Source organism: Gopherus flavomarginatus, chromosome 11, assembly GCF_025201925.1.
Source record: "Gopherus flavomarginatus isolate rGopFla2 chromosome 11, rGopFla2.mat.asm, whole genome shotgun sequence".
Classification (NCBI taxonomy): domain Eukaryota; kingdom Metazoa; phylum Chordata; order Testudines; family Testudinidae; genus Gopherus; species Gopherus flavomarginatus.
Genome location: NC_066627.1, coordinates 38,490,663 through 38,507,026, shown reverse-complemented (window position 1 = coordinate 38,507,026; position 16,364 = coordinate 38,490,663). Strand labels below are relative to the sequence as shown.

The window sequence follows — 16,364 nt, the reverse complement described above, 5'->3', positions numbered from 1 at the left end:
CTGATTTAAAATCACTGCATTGCTTAAACTGCATTGTTCTTCATCAAGTGGAGTCATTTTTATGTGACGTGTCAAGCTCTCTAACAAATAACTGCTGCCAGACAAATCAAGTTCCTCATCTTAAAGCTACGGCTAAATAGTTTATAGCTTTAATCTGCTCACTGAGGTGTGCAGTCTATGACAGTAATTATAAATGCAACGAGAAATTATAGCTGAATGCTTTAACTGCATTAGGAGCCATTTGATGAACAATCATGATTGCCTGCTCATTTTCAACAATAGAGGGCAAGTTAGTGTCAGTGCATTAGAGGATTTTCAGTTCTGCTCAGCTCTTTCTTCCATTTACCACAGAACGTCAGTTGTCTGCTATAAAATAGAAAAAAAGCACCGTAGAAGCTTTAAACTTGATGGTTTAAAAAAAAAAAGACAAAGGAGGAAATAGAAAAACTGTTTATCATTATGAGTCATTTTTTGTTTTGCAGCAACCTTACTTTCAAATTAGTTCATTTTAGGTAGCTGTGTGTTTACTTACTAGGGACTTTGGAAGAGAAATCTCCCTCCAACTAGCCTGGTAGATTTAAATCTATAATGACTAATTTTTTTTAAAAAAAAGTTTTAAATAAGATCATATAGATCCTCTAATACTAACTAGTTTGTAGCCACTGTCACTGTCTGAATGTAAAGCTAGAGATGTGTATGTGTGTACACACACATGCACACACACACTTCCTGGAGAAAAAAGGTATTTTTAATTTAGCTGAAGAATTGAGCAAATAGAATTTAAAGTTATAAATCCGTGTACAAATTTGAAGCAACACTCCCTGATGTACATAGGCTTTCAAATGAAGAACAAAAAATTTGCAGCTGTTTAAATGAAAAGATGATACTGACATAAGAATTTCGTAAATTAAAAATAATGCCACATTATATTACCAGACCTATTTCAGTCTGGAAAGGTAAAAAAAAATCCCACAATGGAGATGAATATACAGCAGATATATACACCTGCATTTACTTTTAATAGGAATTTATCACAAATCACTGAAACAGCCTCACTGCACTGATGTCTTTAAAAAATTACCACAGACGCAATGTATGAATGTTTTTCTGGTAGTAATGATCTGACTGGCAATTCATTTCTTTATATTTTTAAATGATATTTACTCTATTTTCTAAATAAGAATTTAAATGGTAAGTTTCATTTTCAATATGGGTGATATTTTATACATTTCTGTAGTTTGGAGAATTTCTTTCCACTGTTTTACTTGCATTTTTAGTTATTTATATTTTGTTTATCTCTGCTTTTGATGCAACATTTAGTTAACCAAGTAATATATTTATGCATTTTAAGTGTCTCAATATGCTTTATATTTATCTTCTCTAAATACTTTGCACTTTTAGATGACTGTATATATTAAATATATGAATTTCTGCTGGCATATTCCTTAAACAGCATTGTATGCTCCATAATTAGGAGATATATTAAACTTTTACCATGCCATTTTTAAGATAAGGAAGCTTTGAAAATCCCTGTTATGTATCCTGGTCTTCTTGCATAGATCAGGAAACAAAGGAATAACATTTTTAGCACAGTTAGAAGAACTTAGGCAAGTTTAGAGCTCAAAAACTGTAATAAAATCTATCCAATGTCATCCAAAATACCCCATCATTTCACACAATTTGTCCTCTCATGCATACCAACTAAAATTATAGTTCCAGATAACAGTGCTATCACTGTCAGTGCACTTTAAATATATGCCTTTGAAGGTACTGCCTGCATGCTGATATAAATTAGAAATTTCTGGGTATTAAGGGGATGACAATTTTTGGGTACTCAAATATTTGAGGGCCAGTGCCTTGGTTTATATACATACATCACCTGGGTAATGCCAGAAACTTATTGATTTGGGGTGTTGCTACTTAGAACCCACTTTTTTTTCTGGGCATCTTTGGAAAATGTGTTTGTCTGCTTCCCATTCCCCAAATCTCTAAAGAACAACAATGTGCATGCAAAGCTGAGTGTTTAACAAGAACAGTGCTTTTAAAGACCCAAACCTGAAACATTTGTCAGGTATTAAGCCACGAAGATGCCAAAAATAACTGATATATTCATATATTTGCCAGATAGCTTTTGTTTGATAGTACCCAAATTACTGGTTTGCCCGCACAGCTCTAGTATAGAAACTGCAAATGTCAAAGTCTTTATAGATGCTAACAGGTGGGGAAAAAAGTCTGTTCATTTCCTTCCTCCTCCCTAACCTCTTTTCATTTTGTGATATTTTGGCAGGTACATTCAATTTTGAATTGTTATAAAACCATAAGGTGGAAAATCAGTTATCAGATAAACAAAGAACATTTATTAGTCCTTTTGTTTTACACTGGGTATTAATGTTGGGTGAATAATGCAAAAAAAATCCCCATTAATATTAGGTACAATTTTTAAAATAATTAACTCAGTTTGACAGCATTCACATCCCCTTCAAAAGACAGAGCTTTGTTATATAAAGTGTTAAGAAAGAGTAAATCTACCCTGTGCCAATAGCCAGCACAAGACCTATACAAGACTTAGGAGTCATTACATTTGAGTAGTGATAGTTGTGCTGTACTGTAATAGCTTCCCATAGCACCTGTCTCAAAATTACCCTTTGATTATTGGTTTAAATGATAGCTTCTTTAATGGGATAGAAGTGATGTATAGGCCTTGTCTGGGGAAATCTTAAAGTTGCATGAACATTTGCAGCAAGCAAATTTTAAATCTTCTTGAAAAGTGGGTCCATTCCCAGAGCACATGAACTCTCAGCTAGTCAGAGAATAGCCGCCATACCATGTGACTTACGTGACAAATCACAAGTAACACAGCTTGAATTTTAAATGTTCATTATCAGTCCATAAAGTACAAATTTCAAAAAGATATTCATCAAGGAAATTCAAATAATGAATATGTTGGAGGAAATTTGAACTTGCCTGTGGATATTCTGCCAGCAAAAAAAAAAGGGGAGGTGTAAATTTACTGAAGAAATTATTTGTTGAAAATTAATCACACAAAGCCCTCTTGGTTATAAATCCTTCAGAATTAAAAACATCTATTTGGACTTGCAGCTGATGTGCTTCCTATTCATTTACATCAAGAAATGTCAATTTGAGAGTTAAATAAAATTAAAAATGCTATAAATTATGCACCAGCTAAATATTATCTTACACATCGTAAACATTGGCTGTGACTGCATTCACAGCTATACACCTTCTTCGACAGAGAAAATAACGGTAAAAACAGCATCCAGAAAGCTGTCTTTTTGTGAAAAGTTAAGCTTGTGACAAAAGCCATTGATTCGCTCAATTAAGAAGCAAAAAACAGCCCCATATTTTGGCATTGATCTGCACTGAAAACTTTCACTGAAGTCATACAGGGGAAGGAGTACTGACTGAGCACTGGGACTGCATTGATACTATGAGACAATGTGTAAATATGATGCATTCAAGAATAAAGAAAAGAATGGATAGGAATGCAAGAGGAGGGAAGGTTACTCAAAACAATTCAAAGGAGACCACTGGTATAAGTGGTAAGGGACGCTATTAAAATACGGTGCAGTACAACACTGATCATCTAAATGTAATGGATGTAAAAACCAAGATTTTAGATAATCAAAAGCATTTTCAATGTCATTAATAGACTACGGGGGAACATGAGTCTTTTGGGATAATGGACTGTTTTGGATAATTGAGGTTTTGCTAATCAAAATTATATAGTCTTTTTCTCCCCCTTAAAAAAATATTTGATGCTACATTAGTAATGGAGGGGAGGAGGGATAAATAATTCCTTGGTACTATGAGAGAAAATGCAGAAAAACAGGCTACCATTAGTGGAAATGACATTAAAAACTGAAGAGTAGTCATTTATTTGCTCTACTCCACACTAACCTGCATAGAAGGTGAACTAAAAATAATTCTTAGAAACAGGAAAATATGAGATGTGAAAAGTTGAGAAACAGTTTTGTTAAAAATATTATAAAGAAGCAACTTTTCAATTCATAATTGTGATCCATTTATGAAGCTTTGTTCTTCAATACAATGCAAAATGGACTGGGTATCTAAACTGATAAATGCAGCAGCATATTTTCAATTTTAAAATGTATTCTACTTTTAAGAAATGCTTTAAGAAATCTCCTTACAATCATGACAATTAAAACTCACTGTGGAGCTGATGCATGCATACCTTAAAAGTTATTCTTCATCCACTTCTGCTACAAACTGTGAATGGTGTTCTGGTGACTTGCTGTGTGTTTTGCTTAGGTGAAGTTTTACTGCATGTTTGCTTGCAAATGTCCGACAGCACAACTTACATTTGAACTTAGAGTCTGTATCCTCTTCCCCAGTTATTGTTTCAGGTGATCTTTGAACTGAAACTCTGGAGATTTCTTGTTCTACCTTGGTTTGCTGTTCCACAGCCAGTCTGTTCATGTCTTTCATTTGGAAACCTAGATGGGATTCTAAGTGACTAATATAAGTAGATGGGGTTCTAAACTGAGATGCACAGTCACTGCAATAAAAGATTGGGTGTCCTTTGTCCATGTTTTTCAAAAACTTTGTTCCTCCAGTTTTCCTAAGTTGGTATTTGACATTTGCTAACCAGTGGCTGATGGTGGTCATTGACAGTCCAGTAAATTTAGAAATCTGCATGCGTTCTTGAGGGCCTAGGTCTGATAATAAATATTTACCTTCTGATGTTTGGAAAAGACTGGAAGCAAACTGAGCTTGCAAAATCAGGAGATGCTGAGGATTCCAGTTTGATTGCCTGCCCTTCCTTTTATGCAGAGTGGAGACTTCTGTTGAGACATCCTCAAAACGTCGGACATCCATTTCCAATTTCATCGATGGGATCCTAGAAGATACAGCAGGTTTTGGTGTAGTAGCTTTGGGAAGAACTTTGACCATGTCAGCAATGTCAGACAGAGCATGTTTCTGAGGTGGGGAAGTACAAGACTGTGCTTGAGCTGACTCCGCTTTCTTGCTTTTGGATTTGGTCAGATCTATAGGTTGATCATTGTTCTCAAACAGATAACGCCTGGAGATGCTTGCAGGCTTTGGTGGGGTTGGAGCAGGAGATAAAACTGGTTTCTCCATCATATTTAAGTTAGGTTTGTGGAACACAGAAATTGTGCTAGAGCTGGGGCTGGAGTTGGACTGGGGCCGTAAAGACTCAGTGGCTTTGCCCAAGTGATTATTCAATACAGATTGCAGGGCACTAAGTGGATTCACACAAGGCAAGTCAGAAGAATGGTTTGTGGCAACGCAACCATTGCTGAGAGAAGCTGCTATTGACTCCTTGGGTTTTGTTTTTTCTTTCTCACCATCTTCTTTTGGTTTATCCTCCTCCCTCAAGGGACATGCCTCTGTCTTTTTCGGCTCTACAGGGGCCTCAGATTTGGGGAGAGATCCCCCTTCATTCTGACAGAGTGGAGCAGCTTCAGCTTGGATGCCTTCTTTAGTGTAGTCCTTTTGTATGACTTCTTTGTCATCAGTTTCCTTCTTCACTCGAGTGCACTGGGCCACATTTGCTGAGCTGGGAACCAGAGGCATAACTTTCCACTTTGGAGCAATGGGTCTCAATTTATTGGTAATTGTGGGCCTGATTTGCAGTACTTGGGAACCCACTGGTAAGGAAGGCTTTGCTCCTTCTGAGAGCTGATAGGCTGCATGGATACTAGGATATGCACTCCAGCTAGGAGCTCCATTTTGAGCTTTATTGATGGCTGTGGTGACAGTGTTTTCCAAAGACTTTAAAATATCCCCACCACCTTTTGAACCATCTTCTAAATCTTCCTCCCTAAGATACTGGTATTTCATTGTAGGATCCAATGGTTTCTGAAGTGTATCTTCATACTCTTCAGTTTTTACCACTTTCTCATCTTTGTTTGTATTATCAGGTTTATCTTTTTTACTCTCTTTCTTTAGCTCCAATGCAGGAGTTATGCCATCCAAAGATGCATTGCTGGATTGTTTTGAAACCTGGGTGTCATTGGCTGGTGCCTCAGACAGCGATTGCATTTTCTCCACAGCCAATGGATCTAGTACTAGTTGTTTTCCTTTCTTTGAAGCTGAACTTGTGACCTTCAAGAAGTGACCAGTGACCATCATATGAGTGGTGAGTTGCTGCAAGGTGTCATGTGAACTTCCACATTCCATACACTTCAAAATCTGGGATTTACAGGCCTCAAACTGCCAAGTGTAGCTGGCTCCATTTTGGTAGCCATAGCGGTTGTTAGACGACAACTGCAGGTTTGCATTCTTCTGAGGAGAAAAGGTATCTGCAAAAGATCCTGTTGTGGAATCTGGGGAACAAGGTCTGTTAACATCAAACACACGTTTCTTTGCTGGAGTGACCATTTTTGAAGAAATGGTAGGTACCGGCTCCTTCAAAGGCACTTTTTGGTAATGTTTTGTTTTTATCATATGAACGCTCAGATCTTGAAGAGAATCAAAAGAGTCACCGCAGAACATGCACTTTAGAACTTTTTGTGCATCTTCCTTGTCTATGTCCTGAAAGGCCCTTTTCCGGGGCTTTGAGTAGCTAGTAGGTCTGTGCTTGTCCTTTTTACGGTTGTCATCTTGGTAATGACCAGTTTCATTCATATGGACTGTTAGCTCTACCAAGGTGTCATAGGCAGCACTGCATTGCCTGCACCTAAACCTGCTAGCACCCGTGAATACGGTTCCGCACATTTTGCTGCTTTGTCTGTACAGCTGGACTGAACTGAAAAGATTTGGTTTGGAAACCGGTCTGGAAGGTAAACTCTGTTGTAAGCTTTTTGACAATGCATCTTGGTGCCAATCAAAGTCACTTTTGTTACCTCCATTTCTACTGTCACAGCCCCTTCTCTCAGAGTTAGACAACTTGAGACCCAGTCCTAAGCCTGTCCAATAAGAGTCTGACAGTATGTTAGCATAGACTGCTGTCATTTTATCCATGCAATCATGTGCTTCATTCTGAGATTTGGGGCGGGCATTGGTTTTCAGATCCTGCACCTCTCTGGAGCAAATGCTTTTAGTATCTGCCACCTGGTCACTAGCATCACTTAACAGGGACTCATTTTCCGCATCCTGATTAGATATATGACTTACTGGAGAATTCTGGTAGCTAAAACTTCCTTTCTGCTCAGGACCCACTTCATGTTCTTCATCTGTGCCAGTATCATTGCTGCCCTGAAGTTGAGCTGTTGAATTACTGTCATCGTCGTCCTCTTCCTCCTCCTTTATGTCTTCCTCTTGGACGTAACCTGAAATGTAACATCAATATATGAAATAACATGTTAATAACACTGCAGTTTGATTTCTCTAGTTTCACTATGTGCTGTTGCTACTGGACTTCATTTTAATCTACAACTTTATTGTCTGTTACTCCTGGAAGTGAAAAAGTCAAATGACGTCTTTTTGTAAAGCTTACTGCTGTTTATTGGATGATCGTAATTCTTTATAACTGCCAGAGATTCTGAGTTAATAATTTTCCTGTCATGGGAGTATAATTCTAACTGTCCTGTAATGGGACATTTGGAAAATTCATATGTGAGAACTTTTAAGTTCATACTAAAAGTCTCAATTCTATGAATTTGTTATTAGACCCAAGGAAAAGAAAAGAGAGAGAGAGAGAGAGAGAGAGAGAGAATTGCAAGGAATAGAAGAAAAATAACTGCTCTAATCTTCCTGGTTCATAGAATTATCTAGGAACAGAAATCTTTTGCCATTTGATCACCTTAAAAACGCATTTCAGAATGTGCACAAATAACTGATATTCCAAACTACTGCACTTGAAACAACTAATAGATTCAACTGAAACCTCTGTTTGTAAATGCACTGTATTCCATCAAAGCAAATTATCGTTTGATAAAAGAAATATTCTAGGGCAGAAGCCTAAGTAGCTATGGAAGGATATTCTAGGATATGGTTGAGATAGACTGATATTAACTATAAAACTAAAAAAGTAAAGCAAGTCCAAAGTGGTTTTATTTGACAAATGATTTATTTTAATTAATAAGATAAACTTTATATTGGTAGAGCTACAAATTTTAAAATTAATTAAGGAATTCAGTTATTTTTTCTTGTGGCACTAAATCAGGACTAATTCCACTGAAGTAAATGGACCTAAACTGGTATGAAATTGTTGCAAAGGAAAGGAGAATCAGGCTTAGGGTGAAACCCTGGCCTCAGTGAAGTCAATGGCAAAACTCCCCGTGACTCAACAATGCCAAGATTTCATCCTTGGACTCCAATGGGAAGAGAATCTAGGAGGAAAGGAGCACTACAAACATTTTCCTATTAATAGCCACCCTAAATTTTTAATTAATCTGCTTTGGCAGTATTCATACCCCTGTTGTTTACCCTGTAACTGGAAATTCAAAAAATCAACTTCTACTGATACAAACATTCAAGGAAACCAATCTTTAAATTCCCCGGCACAAGCCTTCATGCATAACACACTTCTCTGCTCATTCAGTCAGGAAACACAAACAATGTTGCCAACTGGAATGATTTCATTGTGAGCCTTATGATATTTGGTCTTTCTCTTAGCGATCAACTCAGGGAATCATGTGATTATGTAATAATCAAAGCTGTAGTTTAAAAAAAAGATTTTGCCCTCATGATGGTAGAGAAAAGTTTGAGAAATATGATTTGTAAAGGCTCAAAAACTGAAAGGCAAATGAAAAGAGCCAATATTTATTATATGCTTAAAATCCCATGACTTTTAAGCCAATCTCATGGCTTTTAGGGGGCCCTCACCCATGACTTCTGAACACCTGACACTGGCATTACTGCATAAATGATACCACTTTGATCAATCAACAGAGCTAGTCAGAAAATTCAGAAACATTCAAAATGTTGACAACAATATAAACAAAACTTTCTGTAAACTATTTTTCAGAAATTTCAATGTGATGCAATGTTTCAACCTGCTCTACCAATCAAAGTTGAACAACACAGATGAGATTCCGAATCACACACTGAATATCTTACAGTAACAAAGTAATGCTTGCAATCAATCCATAGAGGAAAAATATTAAAAAACAGTTTGCTGAATAAACCTGAATTACAAGTAAGCTAGAAGAAGCTCTGATCTACTCGTGGATATTCCAGGAACATAAAAAGAGGCTAAATTCCTTAGATACATTCTTCGTTTCAAAATATTTGCTAAATTCTAGGAAGAATACTGATTACATCATTCTTCTACCTCTCTTTGGCTGATTGTTGCATGGGGATGTGATACTAGAGAGCTTCTCAAACGGTGGTAAAGATAACTATGTAACTATGTATGAATGAAAGTGTGCCATGTAAATGTGATAAAACAACAATACTACATACCATAACGATAATACTGTGCATGTGAATCGGTGCCTTCAACTAAGCATTACAAAATGCTTGTCAAACCTTAAATAAATAAGCCTCTCAATGTCTCTGTGAGGAACAGAATATATTATTATCCCATTTGTAGATGGGTAAACTGAGGCACAGGCAGGTTAATTGACTTGTTCAGGGACAGGCATCAAGTCAAAGGCAGATCTGGGACTCGAATCCAGGTGTTTTAACTCCTAGCCCTGTCCTCTAGTAACTAGATGATGTTCGCCATGACCTCCCTTATGAATGTGTGCAGGGAGGCGAGCGCTACTACACCTCATGAATAGTAACCTTGTTAAACAAACAGCATGAACTGATGAGCAGGGCTGACATTGTTCTTCTGGTGTCAGAGATACTGTATAGTTTAGGTAGCAACATTGGACTCCTGCCAACGTGTATCACAGTGCCATGCATATTGTAATGAGCAAAACAAAAATAAAGAGGGACATGAATGAAGGAATCAGAAGAAAAGCACTTAGCCATTGAGTTCACAGTTCCAGGTTGGAGTTGAGTTGATTCCCCCTTTTTATATGAACTAGTTGAATACCATTAACCCCATTTTTCATGAAAAGGGGAATTTTTTCTTTTGAAGGTAAGTACTGTACTCTTTCTTTCACAATATTATCTGTCCTTCTAAACAGATTTACTAGAAGAAGCAAAACTACTAGACAGCTGCACCCCCATCCCCTCACAATACAGATAAAATTTGCTGCTTAATTAGGCATTGACATGTTTACTATAACCTTTACAGAAGAATAACTCGTCCTGAGAAGTCTTCTTTTTTCCTTTTCCTTTTTCTTTCTTTGTTTGTCTGCATAATACACAGACAATCTAATGAAAACAATATGGTAACTTATGAGAAGGCACCATCAAAAATTCACAAAAGCATCAGTCAAGTCCATTTTTAATAATGGTTAAGGATTCTGGGCAGCTTTAAAAACACAACTTAATAGCATACATTTAAAACCATTCACTTTACTTAAATGATTTCATTTGCTGTGGGCATTTTGTGTAGATAGTGAAGGCCTCTTGAATGCAGGCAGCCTGGGTGTACAATGAATGCATGTATTCATCTACCAATGATTATTTTAGTAAGGTTTCACCATATGTAAAGCATTGTATAAACTGATACAAAGCAGATTAATTCATTTAAATGCTATTTAACAGAAGCAACAGTCACAATGTTTTAGAAAAAGATATTTTGATTCTCTTTCTGCCATATTTACTTAAGTGGACTTCACTACTAAACACATTCACACACATTTATTTTACTCTCTCACACACAGTGGTGATATACATGTAGTACATTGCAGAACCATGTGATAAACTGTATTTACCAGGAACTGTTGCTTACTTCACCTTCACTCTTCCCGTTGTTCTTTTTTCTGTGGATTTATGCTAATATTCTAAACTTCTGAGAAGTTCAACCAGTTGCCCTTCATCTGCCTGCTAGATAAACAGTCCTTCTTCCCTCCCAGCTGTGAAATTTCTCCACCATAATTAAACCAGCGCCAAAATTAAATTAGTTACATCGAAGATGTAAAACGGGCAATATACAATCCTGAACTAGTGCAGAGTCCACTATCTTGCAGCCCGGAGTAAAAACAGAAACTTTATAATTATGGATGGAGGTGACTCTGGGCTTCCCAAGTGGAAAAGTATCATTTGCTTTTAGTCCTGGTAGATTCCAAAATATTGGATCTTAAAAAATATGATATTGTTATTGGTAGAAAAGGTGTTTTAGGTAATTGTGAGAAATTTCTAAACTTTTATTACTCTAATCTTTTCTTCTCCATATGAATCCTATACAGTTGGATTTATAGTAACAAAAGCAGCCTGGCTAAAAGAAGCGTAGAAAATAGCACTGTGTGTTGTTTGTTTTGGGGTTTTTTTCAGAGCAATAGTATTTCTTTGAAAGCAGAGTAATTATTCCAGAATAAAGACACTTTTATTCCAGAACAGAATGTCCACATGGGGGAGTTATACTGGCATAGATGAAACAGAATAATTTTCTCATTTAGACAAGCCCTCAGTCTAGTGTCATTTAGGCACTTGGACTTCTGGTTCGACCCTGGAAGTGCAGAGGCTTTGTGAAAACCATGAAAAGGATGAGGGGTTGGGGAAGAAAGAGGAAAGAAAGAAAAATGCACTTCTTGATTCTCCAAATAAAATAAAATGGTTTGGGTTTACTTTGACCTTTGGGTGAAGATTTGTGCAAGGCTGTCCATTTAAACAGGCTTGTCCTTCTCTATTTACAAACTAATACCCTTAAAGTCAATAAATATACTCCACATGTAGTGTCAGATAGCCACTCTCAGTGTAGATGCTAGCATCATACAAAGGACCAATATTAGAGAAATGGGCACAGTTAGTGCACCTGCAAAAATTAATGTGCATTGTTGTGGCTCCAAAAACCCACATACAACTATCTTGAAACTTTGACCCTTATAGTACAGCCAACACTGGGCAAAATTTACACTTAGTTAATTCTGCTGAATTTAAGTCCCTTACACCCATTCACTAATATGTAACTTGGATCACATTATACATCGCCTCTGAATTTGGACCAGTAGGGTTTGAACATATATACATATTTAAATCATATTGCATGTTTACTGTTAATTTTTCTACCAGAGAATGCTATTTTCAATCTAATTTGCTCTCTTTTTCCACATACAGAAACATTTCTTAAAATACATACACGTTTCTTTCCAAGACTGGAAAATTTATTTTTTGCCAAGAAAAGGGACAGTGAATCATTGTCCAGAACAATGTTGTTAATCCACCTAAAACCCATACACCATCTGTACTTTTTCATACATATATTCCAATTTCACTTGAAATAACATCATTAGCACAGAGATCTCACAGTGCTATAAGGTGATCTTGTTTCCTTCTTGTCTGGCTTGAACTCAAACATCTTTTCATTTTGGCAACAGCAGTTTCTTTCTCTGAAATATTTCATGCAGATAATGGATAATGACCACTTCTCATTGCTTTTTCTCAAAAATGTCTAACTACATTAGCTATCCAAAGACAAATCCTAACCTGGCTCTTTTTCTAAGTTCATGGCTGCAGATTCATCCCAGTTTGCAAAACAACTGAAAAGATAAATTGGCACTGGCAGAAAACCCCATTCTTACTCTACTGGATAGACCGCGCAGTAAAAGCCTTTTGGAATTTAATAGGATTGAAACCAGTGGGATGCTATAGAAATGTAATCAAAGTGTATGGAATTTGTTATCTGATAGGGAGTGATACAATTTTGGGGATTTGTTTAGACGATCATACTCAATTCTATAGCAGGGGTGTAAAACTTTTTATTAAATGTCATAGAATGATCAGAAAACATATAGGATGATAACCTTTCTCTAGTAAGTTCTTCAGCATTTTTCCGTAAGGGGAGTGATAGCCCTTTGCCTATAACAGAGCCATCAGAATTGGAAATGGAAAAAACCTCCTAAGTTATCTAGTCCAACCCCCTTTATAGTGCAGGATTGTTTTCTATGGTCTTTTACTCTAGAATCCCGTGGAGATGTTTTACATGTTCTCAGAATCTTGAGGAAAAACTGAATGGACTGGCTCTGTCCTGAGGGACCAGCAAACAGTGCAGGACATGTGGGAACTGTTAGTACATTTCCCATAAACAATATTTACCAGTTGTTGCCAATTCAGCTTTAAATGGCTCAGAGATGGGGCTTCTACTCCCTCTTGTGATGCAATTTCATTGTCTAACAGACCTCACAGTCACAAATAGGAGATTTTTCTTAATATTCCACTTTCATTTGCATAATTTCATTCCATCCAATAACTTTCCTCTATCCCCAGCACATGGAAATTATATTGTTATCTCACACATAATTTACTGTTGCTTGGAAGTTCTGCTTTCTCCAGGAATCTGCAGCAGGTTACACCATGGCTGAGATTCACAAAGAGCATGTAAATAGCATTTTCTGGTCATCTCATAATTCTCTATTGAGGGCCAAATTCTACTCTGAGTTCAGCCAGGGCAGCAGGACAGACAAGACATTCCCACTATTACAGAGCCAGGCTCAGAGAAGTCCCTTAATCCCTACCACAACACTATGGATTGTGGGAGGAATTTGTTCTCAGCCTCTTACAATCAAATATAGTCATAATCTGGTAATGTGTCAAGATGAGAGCCATATCGTTTCACAGGATAAAAAGGATGGGGACAGAGGACCCAGGAAACTCCACAAGATCCACATCAATTTCCATTGAATGCTCATCTCAGGGAGAGAGCTTTGTGGCCCTGGGAAGAAGCAGATGGTATGACTTCCAAACATTGCAGATCAGGGGCACTTTGTATTGCAGTGTGCCAGCCCCTCTTGAAGTGGCATTTGCCATGAATGAGTTTTAACATGGCATGGCAACTTCCTTGAAGCATAAATTTGTTTGCACATGGTGATGAAATTACATCATTTTGGATGTTAATCCTCTGTTCTAAAAATTAAGTTTTGTTGTAAGATTTACTGTACAGATCCTATTCCTGGCTGCTCCAGTTGACTTCAGTAGGGCTTTCAACGGGCTGAGGAATATAGGATCATGCTCTCTGTGCATTCCACTGAACATAGTCATGAGTCCATCACATAGGTTAGAAGTATATATACTGTGAATTGGGTTTCCAGCCACAAAACCCCTAAACCCTCAAAGCCAACAATAAAATAGGAAACAATAATAAAAGGATAACTGAAAAGAGAGGGAAGAAGGACTAGTGTTTTCCATTAAAACAGTAAGCCCAATAGCCGTAATGGGGACCAGAGCCATAATGGAGTTCTCTCCTGAATAATTTTCTCTAGGGACTAGGTCAAGCTTGTTTACATAGTCAGCTGTCAAAGGGTAGGAGAAAGAGTAATTTAAATCACATCAACTCTGTTCTGGGATCAGTCGTTCTGACTTACTGAGTTTCCAGGTACCAGCTATGTTTCACAAGTGTACGTAACTGTGCTTAGGGTCAGTTCCCTCAGTTTCCACAGCTGAAGGCATCCACCATTGATACAATGATTTACACAAGGTTAAGAACACTTTGTTTCCTCCAAAGCCTTGGAATTTGCTTATAAAAAGCTGATGGTATATGACATTTCTGAGTCAATATTATCCTCCATGTGTGTGGCTCCTAGTAAATTCTGGGCAAGCATGTAATTCTGAGAGTACAGAATTTTGTCTTTGCAATCATTTGTGAGTGCAAATACCAGATTCCTGATATCTAGTAGCTGATATACAATGAATAAATGGGTCTGATCCTGTTACCATTGAAGTGCATGGAAGTTCTGGTATTGACTTCAGTGACAGCTGGATCGAGGCCAATTTTTATATGCATATCAGGTAGTAAGATATCTTTATGATTTGTATGCACAAAATAATGAGTGCAAATATGGAGGCCATTTTGGAAAATGAGGCTTGGTCCCGGGACAAAAAGGACTGTATTGTAATGAATTTGAGTCTCATATCCAGGCAACATAAGTGAATCAATATGGCAGTGTAAACAGATTTAAGCTAGAAAATGTAAAGCTGAAACCTCTGATTCTCATTGCCTTTCTTTACTTGTCCCATTGTCCTCCTGACCTATTGTTTTTTATTAGCAACTACGCAACGGCTTTGTAGATTTACAGAGGAGCACGTTTTTAATCAAACTTTCAAATCAAGTTTGTTTTCTTCCTTTCTTTTGTTGTTCTTCATCCTCCCTCTCAAATACTGATCTATTTTTTTTTACGTGATACAAGCTACCAATCAGAATCACAAAAATATATATCGATATAAATTGAAATTGTAATGAGTCCTACCAGTGTATTGCTAACACTTTGGTTCATTTGATATGAACTTTGTTTTTTCAAAGTACCACATGGTAAGGCTTTGAAACTTCAGTTTGTAAAAAAAAACTGTAACAGCCTTGCAGCCTTTGAAGTCACTACTGATATAGCTCTGAACAGATCCATTCAAGTTCAACTAACATCAGACAAATGTTTAGTGTATCAGAGGAAGCCACAAAAGCAAGGATTTCATCAATATTTCACAACAGCCTCAGGGAAACTGTAGATTGCAATGCTGTAGGGCAGCTAATGGAATTACACACAAGGGTTTTGTACATTTAAAATAAGCAGCTACTAAAAAAATTACCCTTCAGTTTGATAGAAACTGTATAAAACTGCAGATGGGAAACAATTAAATAGCTACCAACATTTATCCATGTCAGCCTGATAGGTCATTTAATAACAGGTATTTCTTTTCCTTTTTTTTTTCTTACTGGTAAGGCAATAATAAAGATTAACATTTATGAAAAGTAACATAAAATATAGTACAGCCAAATGAATAATTAAAGATGCTTCTGAAGAATTTGTTTGCTATTGTATGGCCGTGAAGACTGCTCTTCACTAATGAAATACATTTATATTAAATTCAATTACAAATAGAAAGAGGCTGAAAGTGATGTTTATAACACTTGTGTGTTTTGATCTTTTTAAAAAAAAAACACAACTTTGAATCGTTTTTACTGAATCCATGGTTTACCTCATACATAGAATAAATATTATCCAATGCAACTCACTTCAAATTACTTGGACCCTGTTTTAGAATATTTACAGGAATAAACCCGAAGCTTGCAAAATTATGTCCAATAATCCAGTGTCAGATCAGCAATTTCCCTGATCGGAGTCAAGATTTCTGCATATGAAAGCACATTGTATTCTCTAACATTAGATCCATACAATCACTTTCCTATTATTACTATATTCAGTATGTAAAAAAAAAAAAAAAGTACTGACGGTCTACACATATTTTTTTCAGTGTTTAGGTATGGTACTCTGCTGTGGCAAATTGCTATTTCTCTTGTTAGCTAACGCTTGCCCAGTGCTTGGAACATGTAAAACACTATATAAAAGCTAACAATTATTATTTTATTATATTTAAAAAAAAAGTCTGGACACTTCCCTCCAGTTCAAAGCAGATGGACTAGACTAAGA

The 16,364-nt window shown here is 36.7% G+C and overlaps 1 protein-coding gene across 2 annotated transcripts in view; it reads right to left on the bottom strand.

The window, feature by feature from the left end:
• TSHZ2 (teashirt zinc finger homeobox 2) overlaps nt 1-16,364 on the bottom strand; it is a 266,188-nt gene that overhangs the window by 99,349 nt on the left and 150,475 nt on the right. Inside the window, exon 2 of one of the 2 annotated variants that reach the window (XM_050918189.1) lies at nt 4,214-7,274. In XM_050918189.1, coding sequence (XP_050774146.1) covers nt 4,222-7,274 — 3,053 coding nt within the window. In that variant the 3' untranslated portion in view covers nt 4,214-4,221. The remainder of the gene's footprint in view (nt 1-4,213; nt 7,275-16,364) is intronic. The other variant, XM_050918191.1, reaches the window with a different exon arrangement.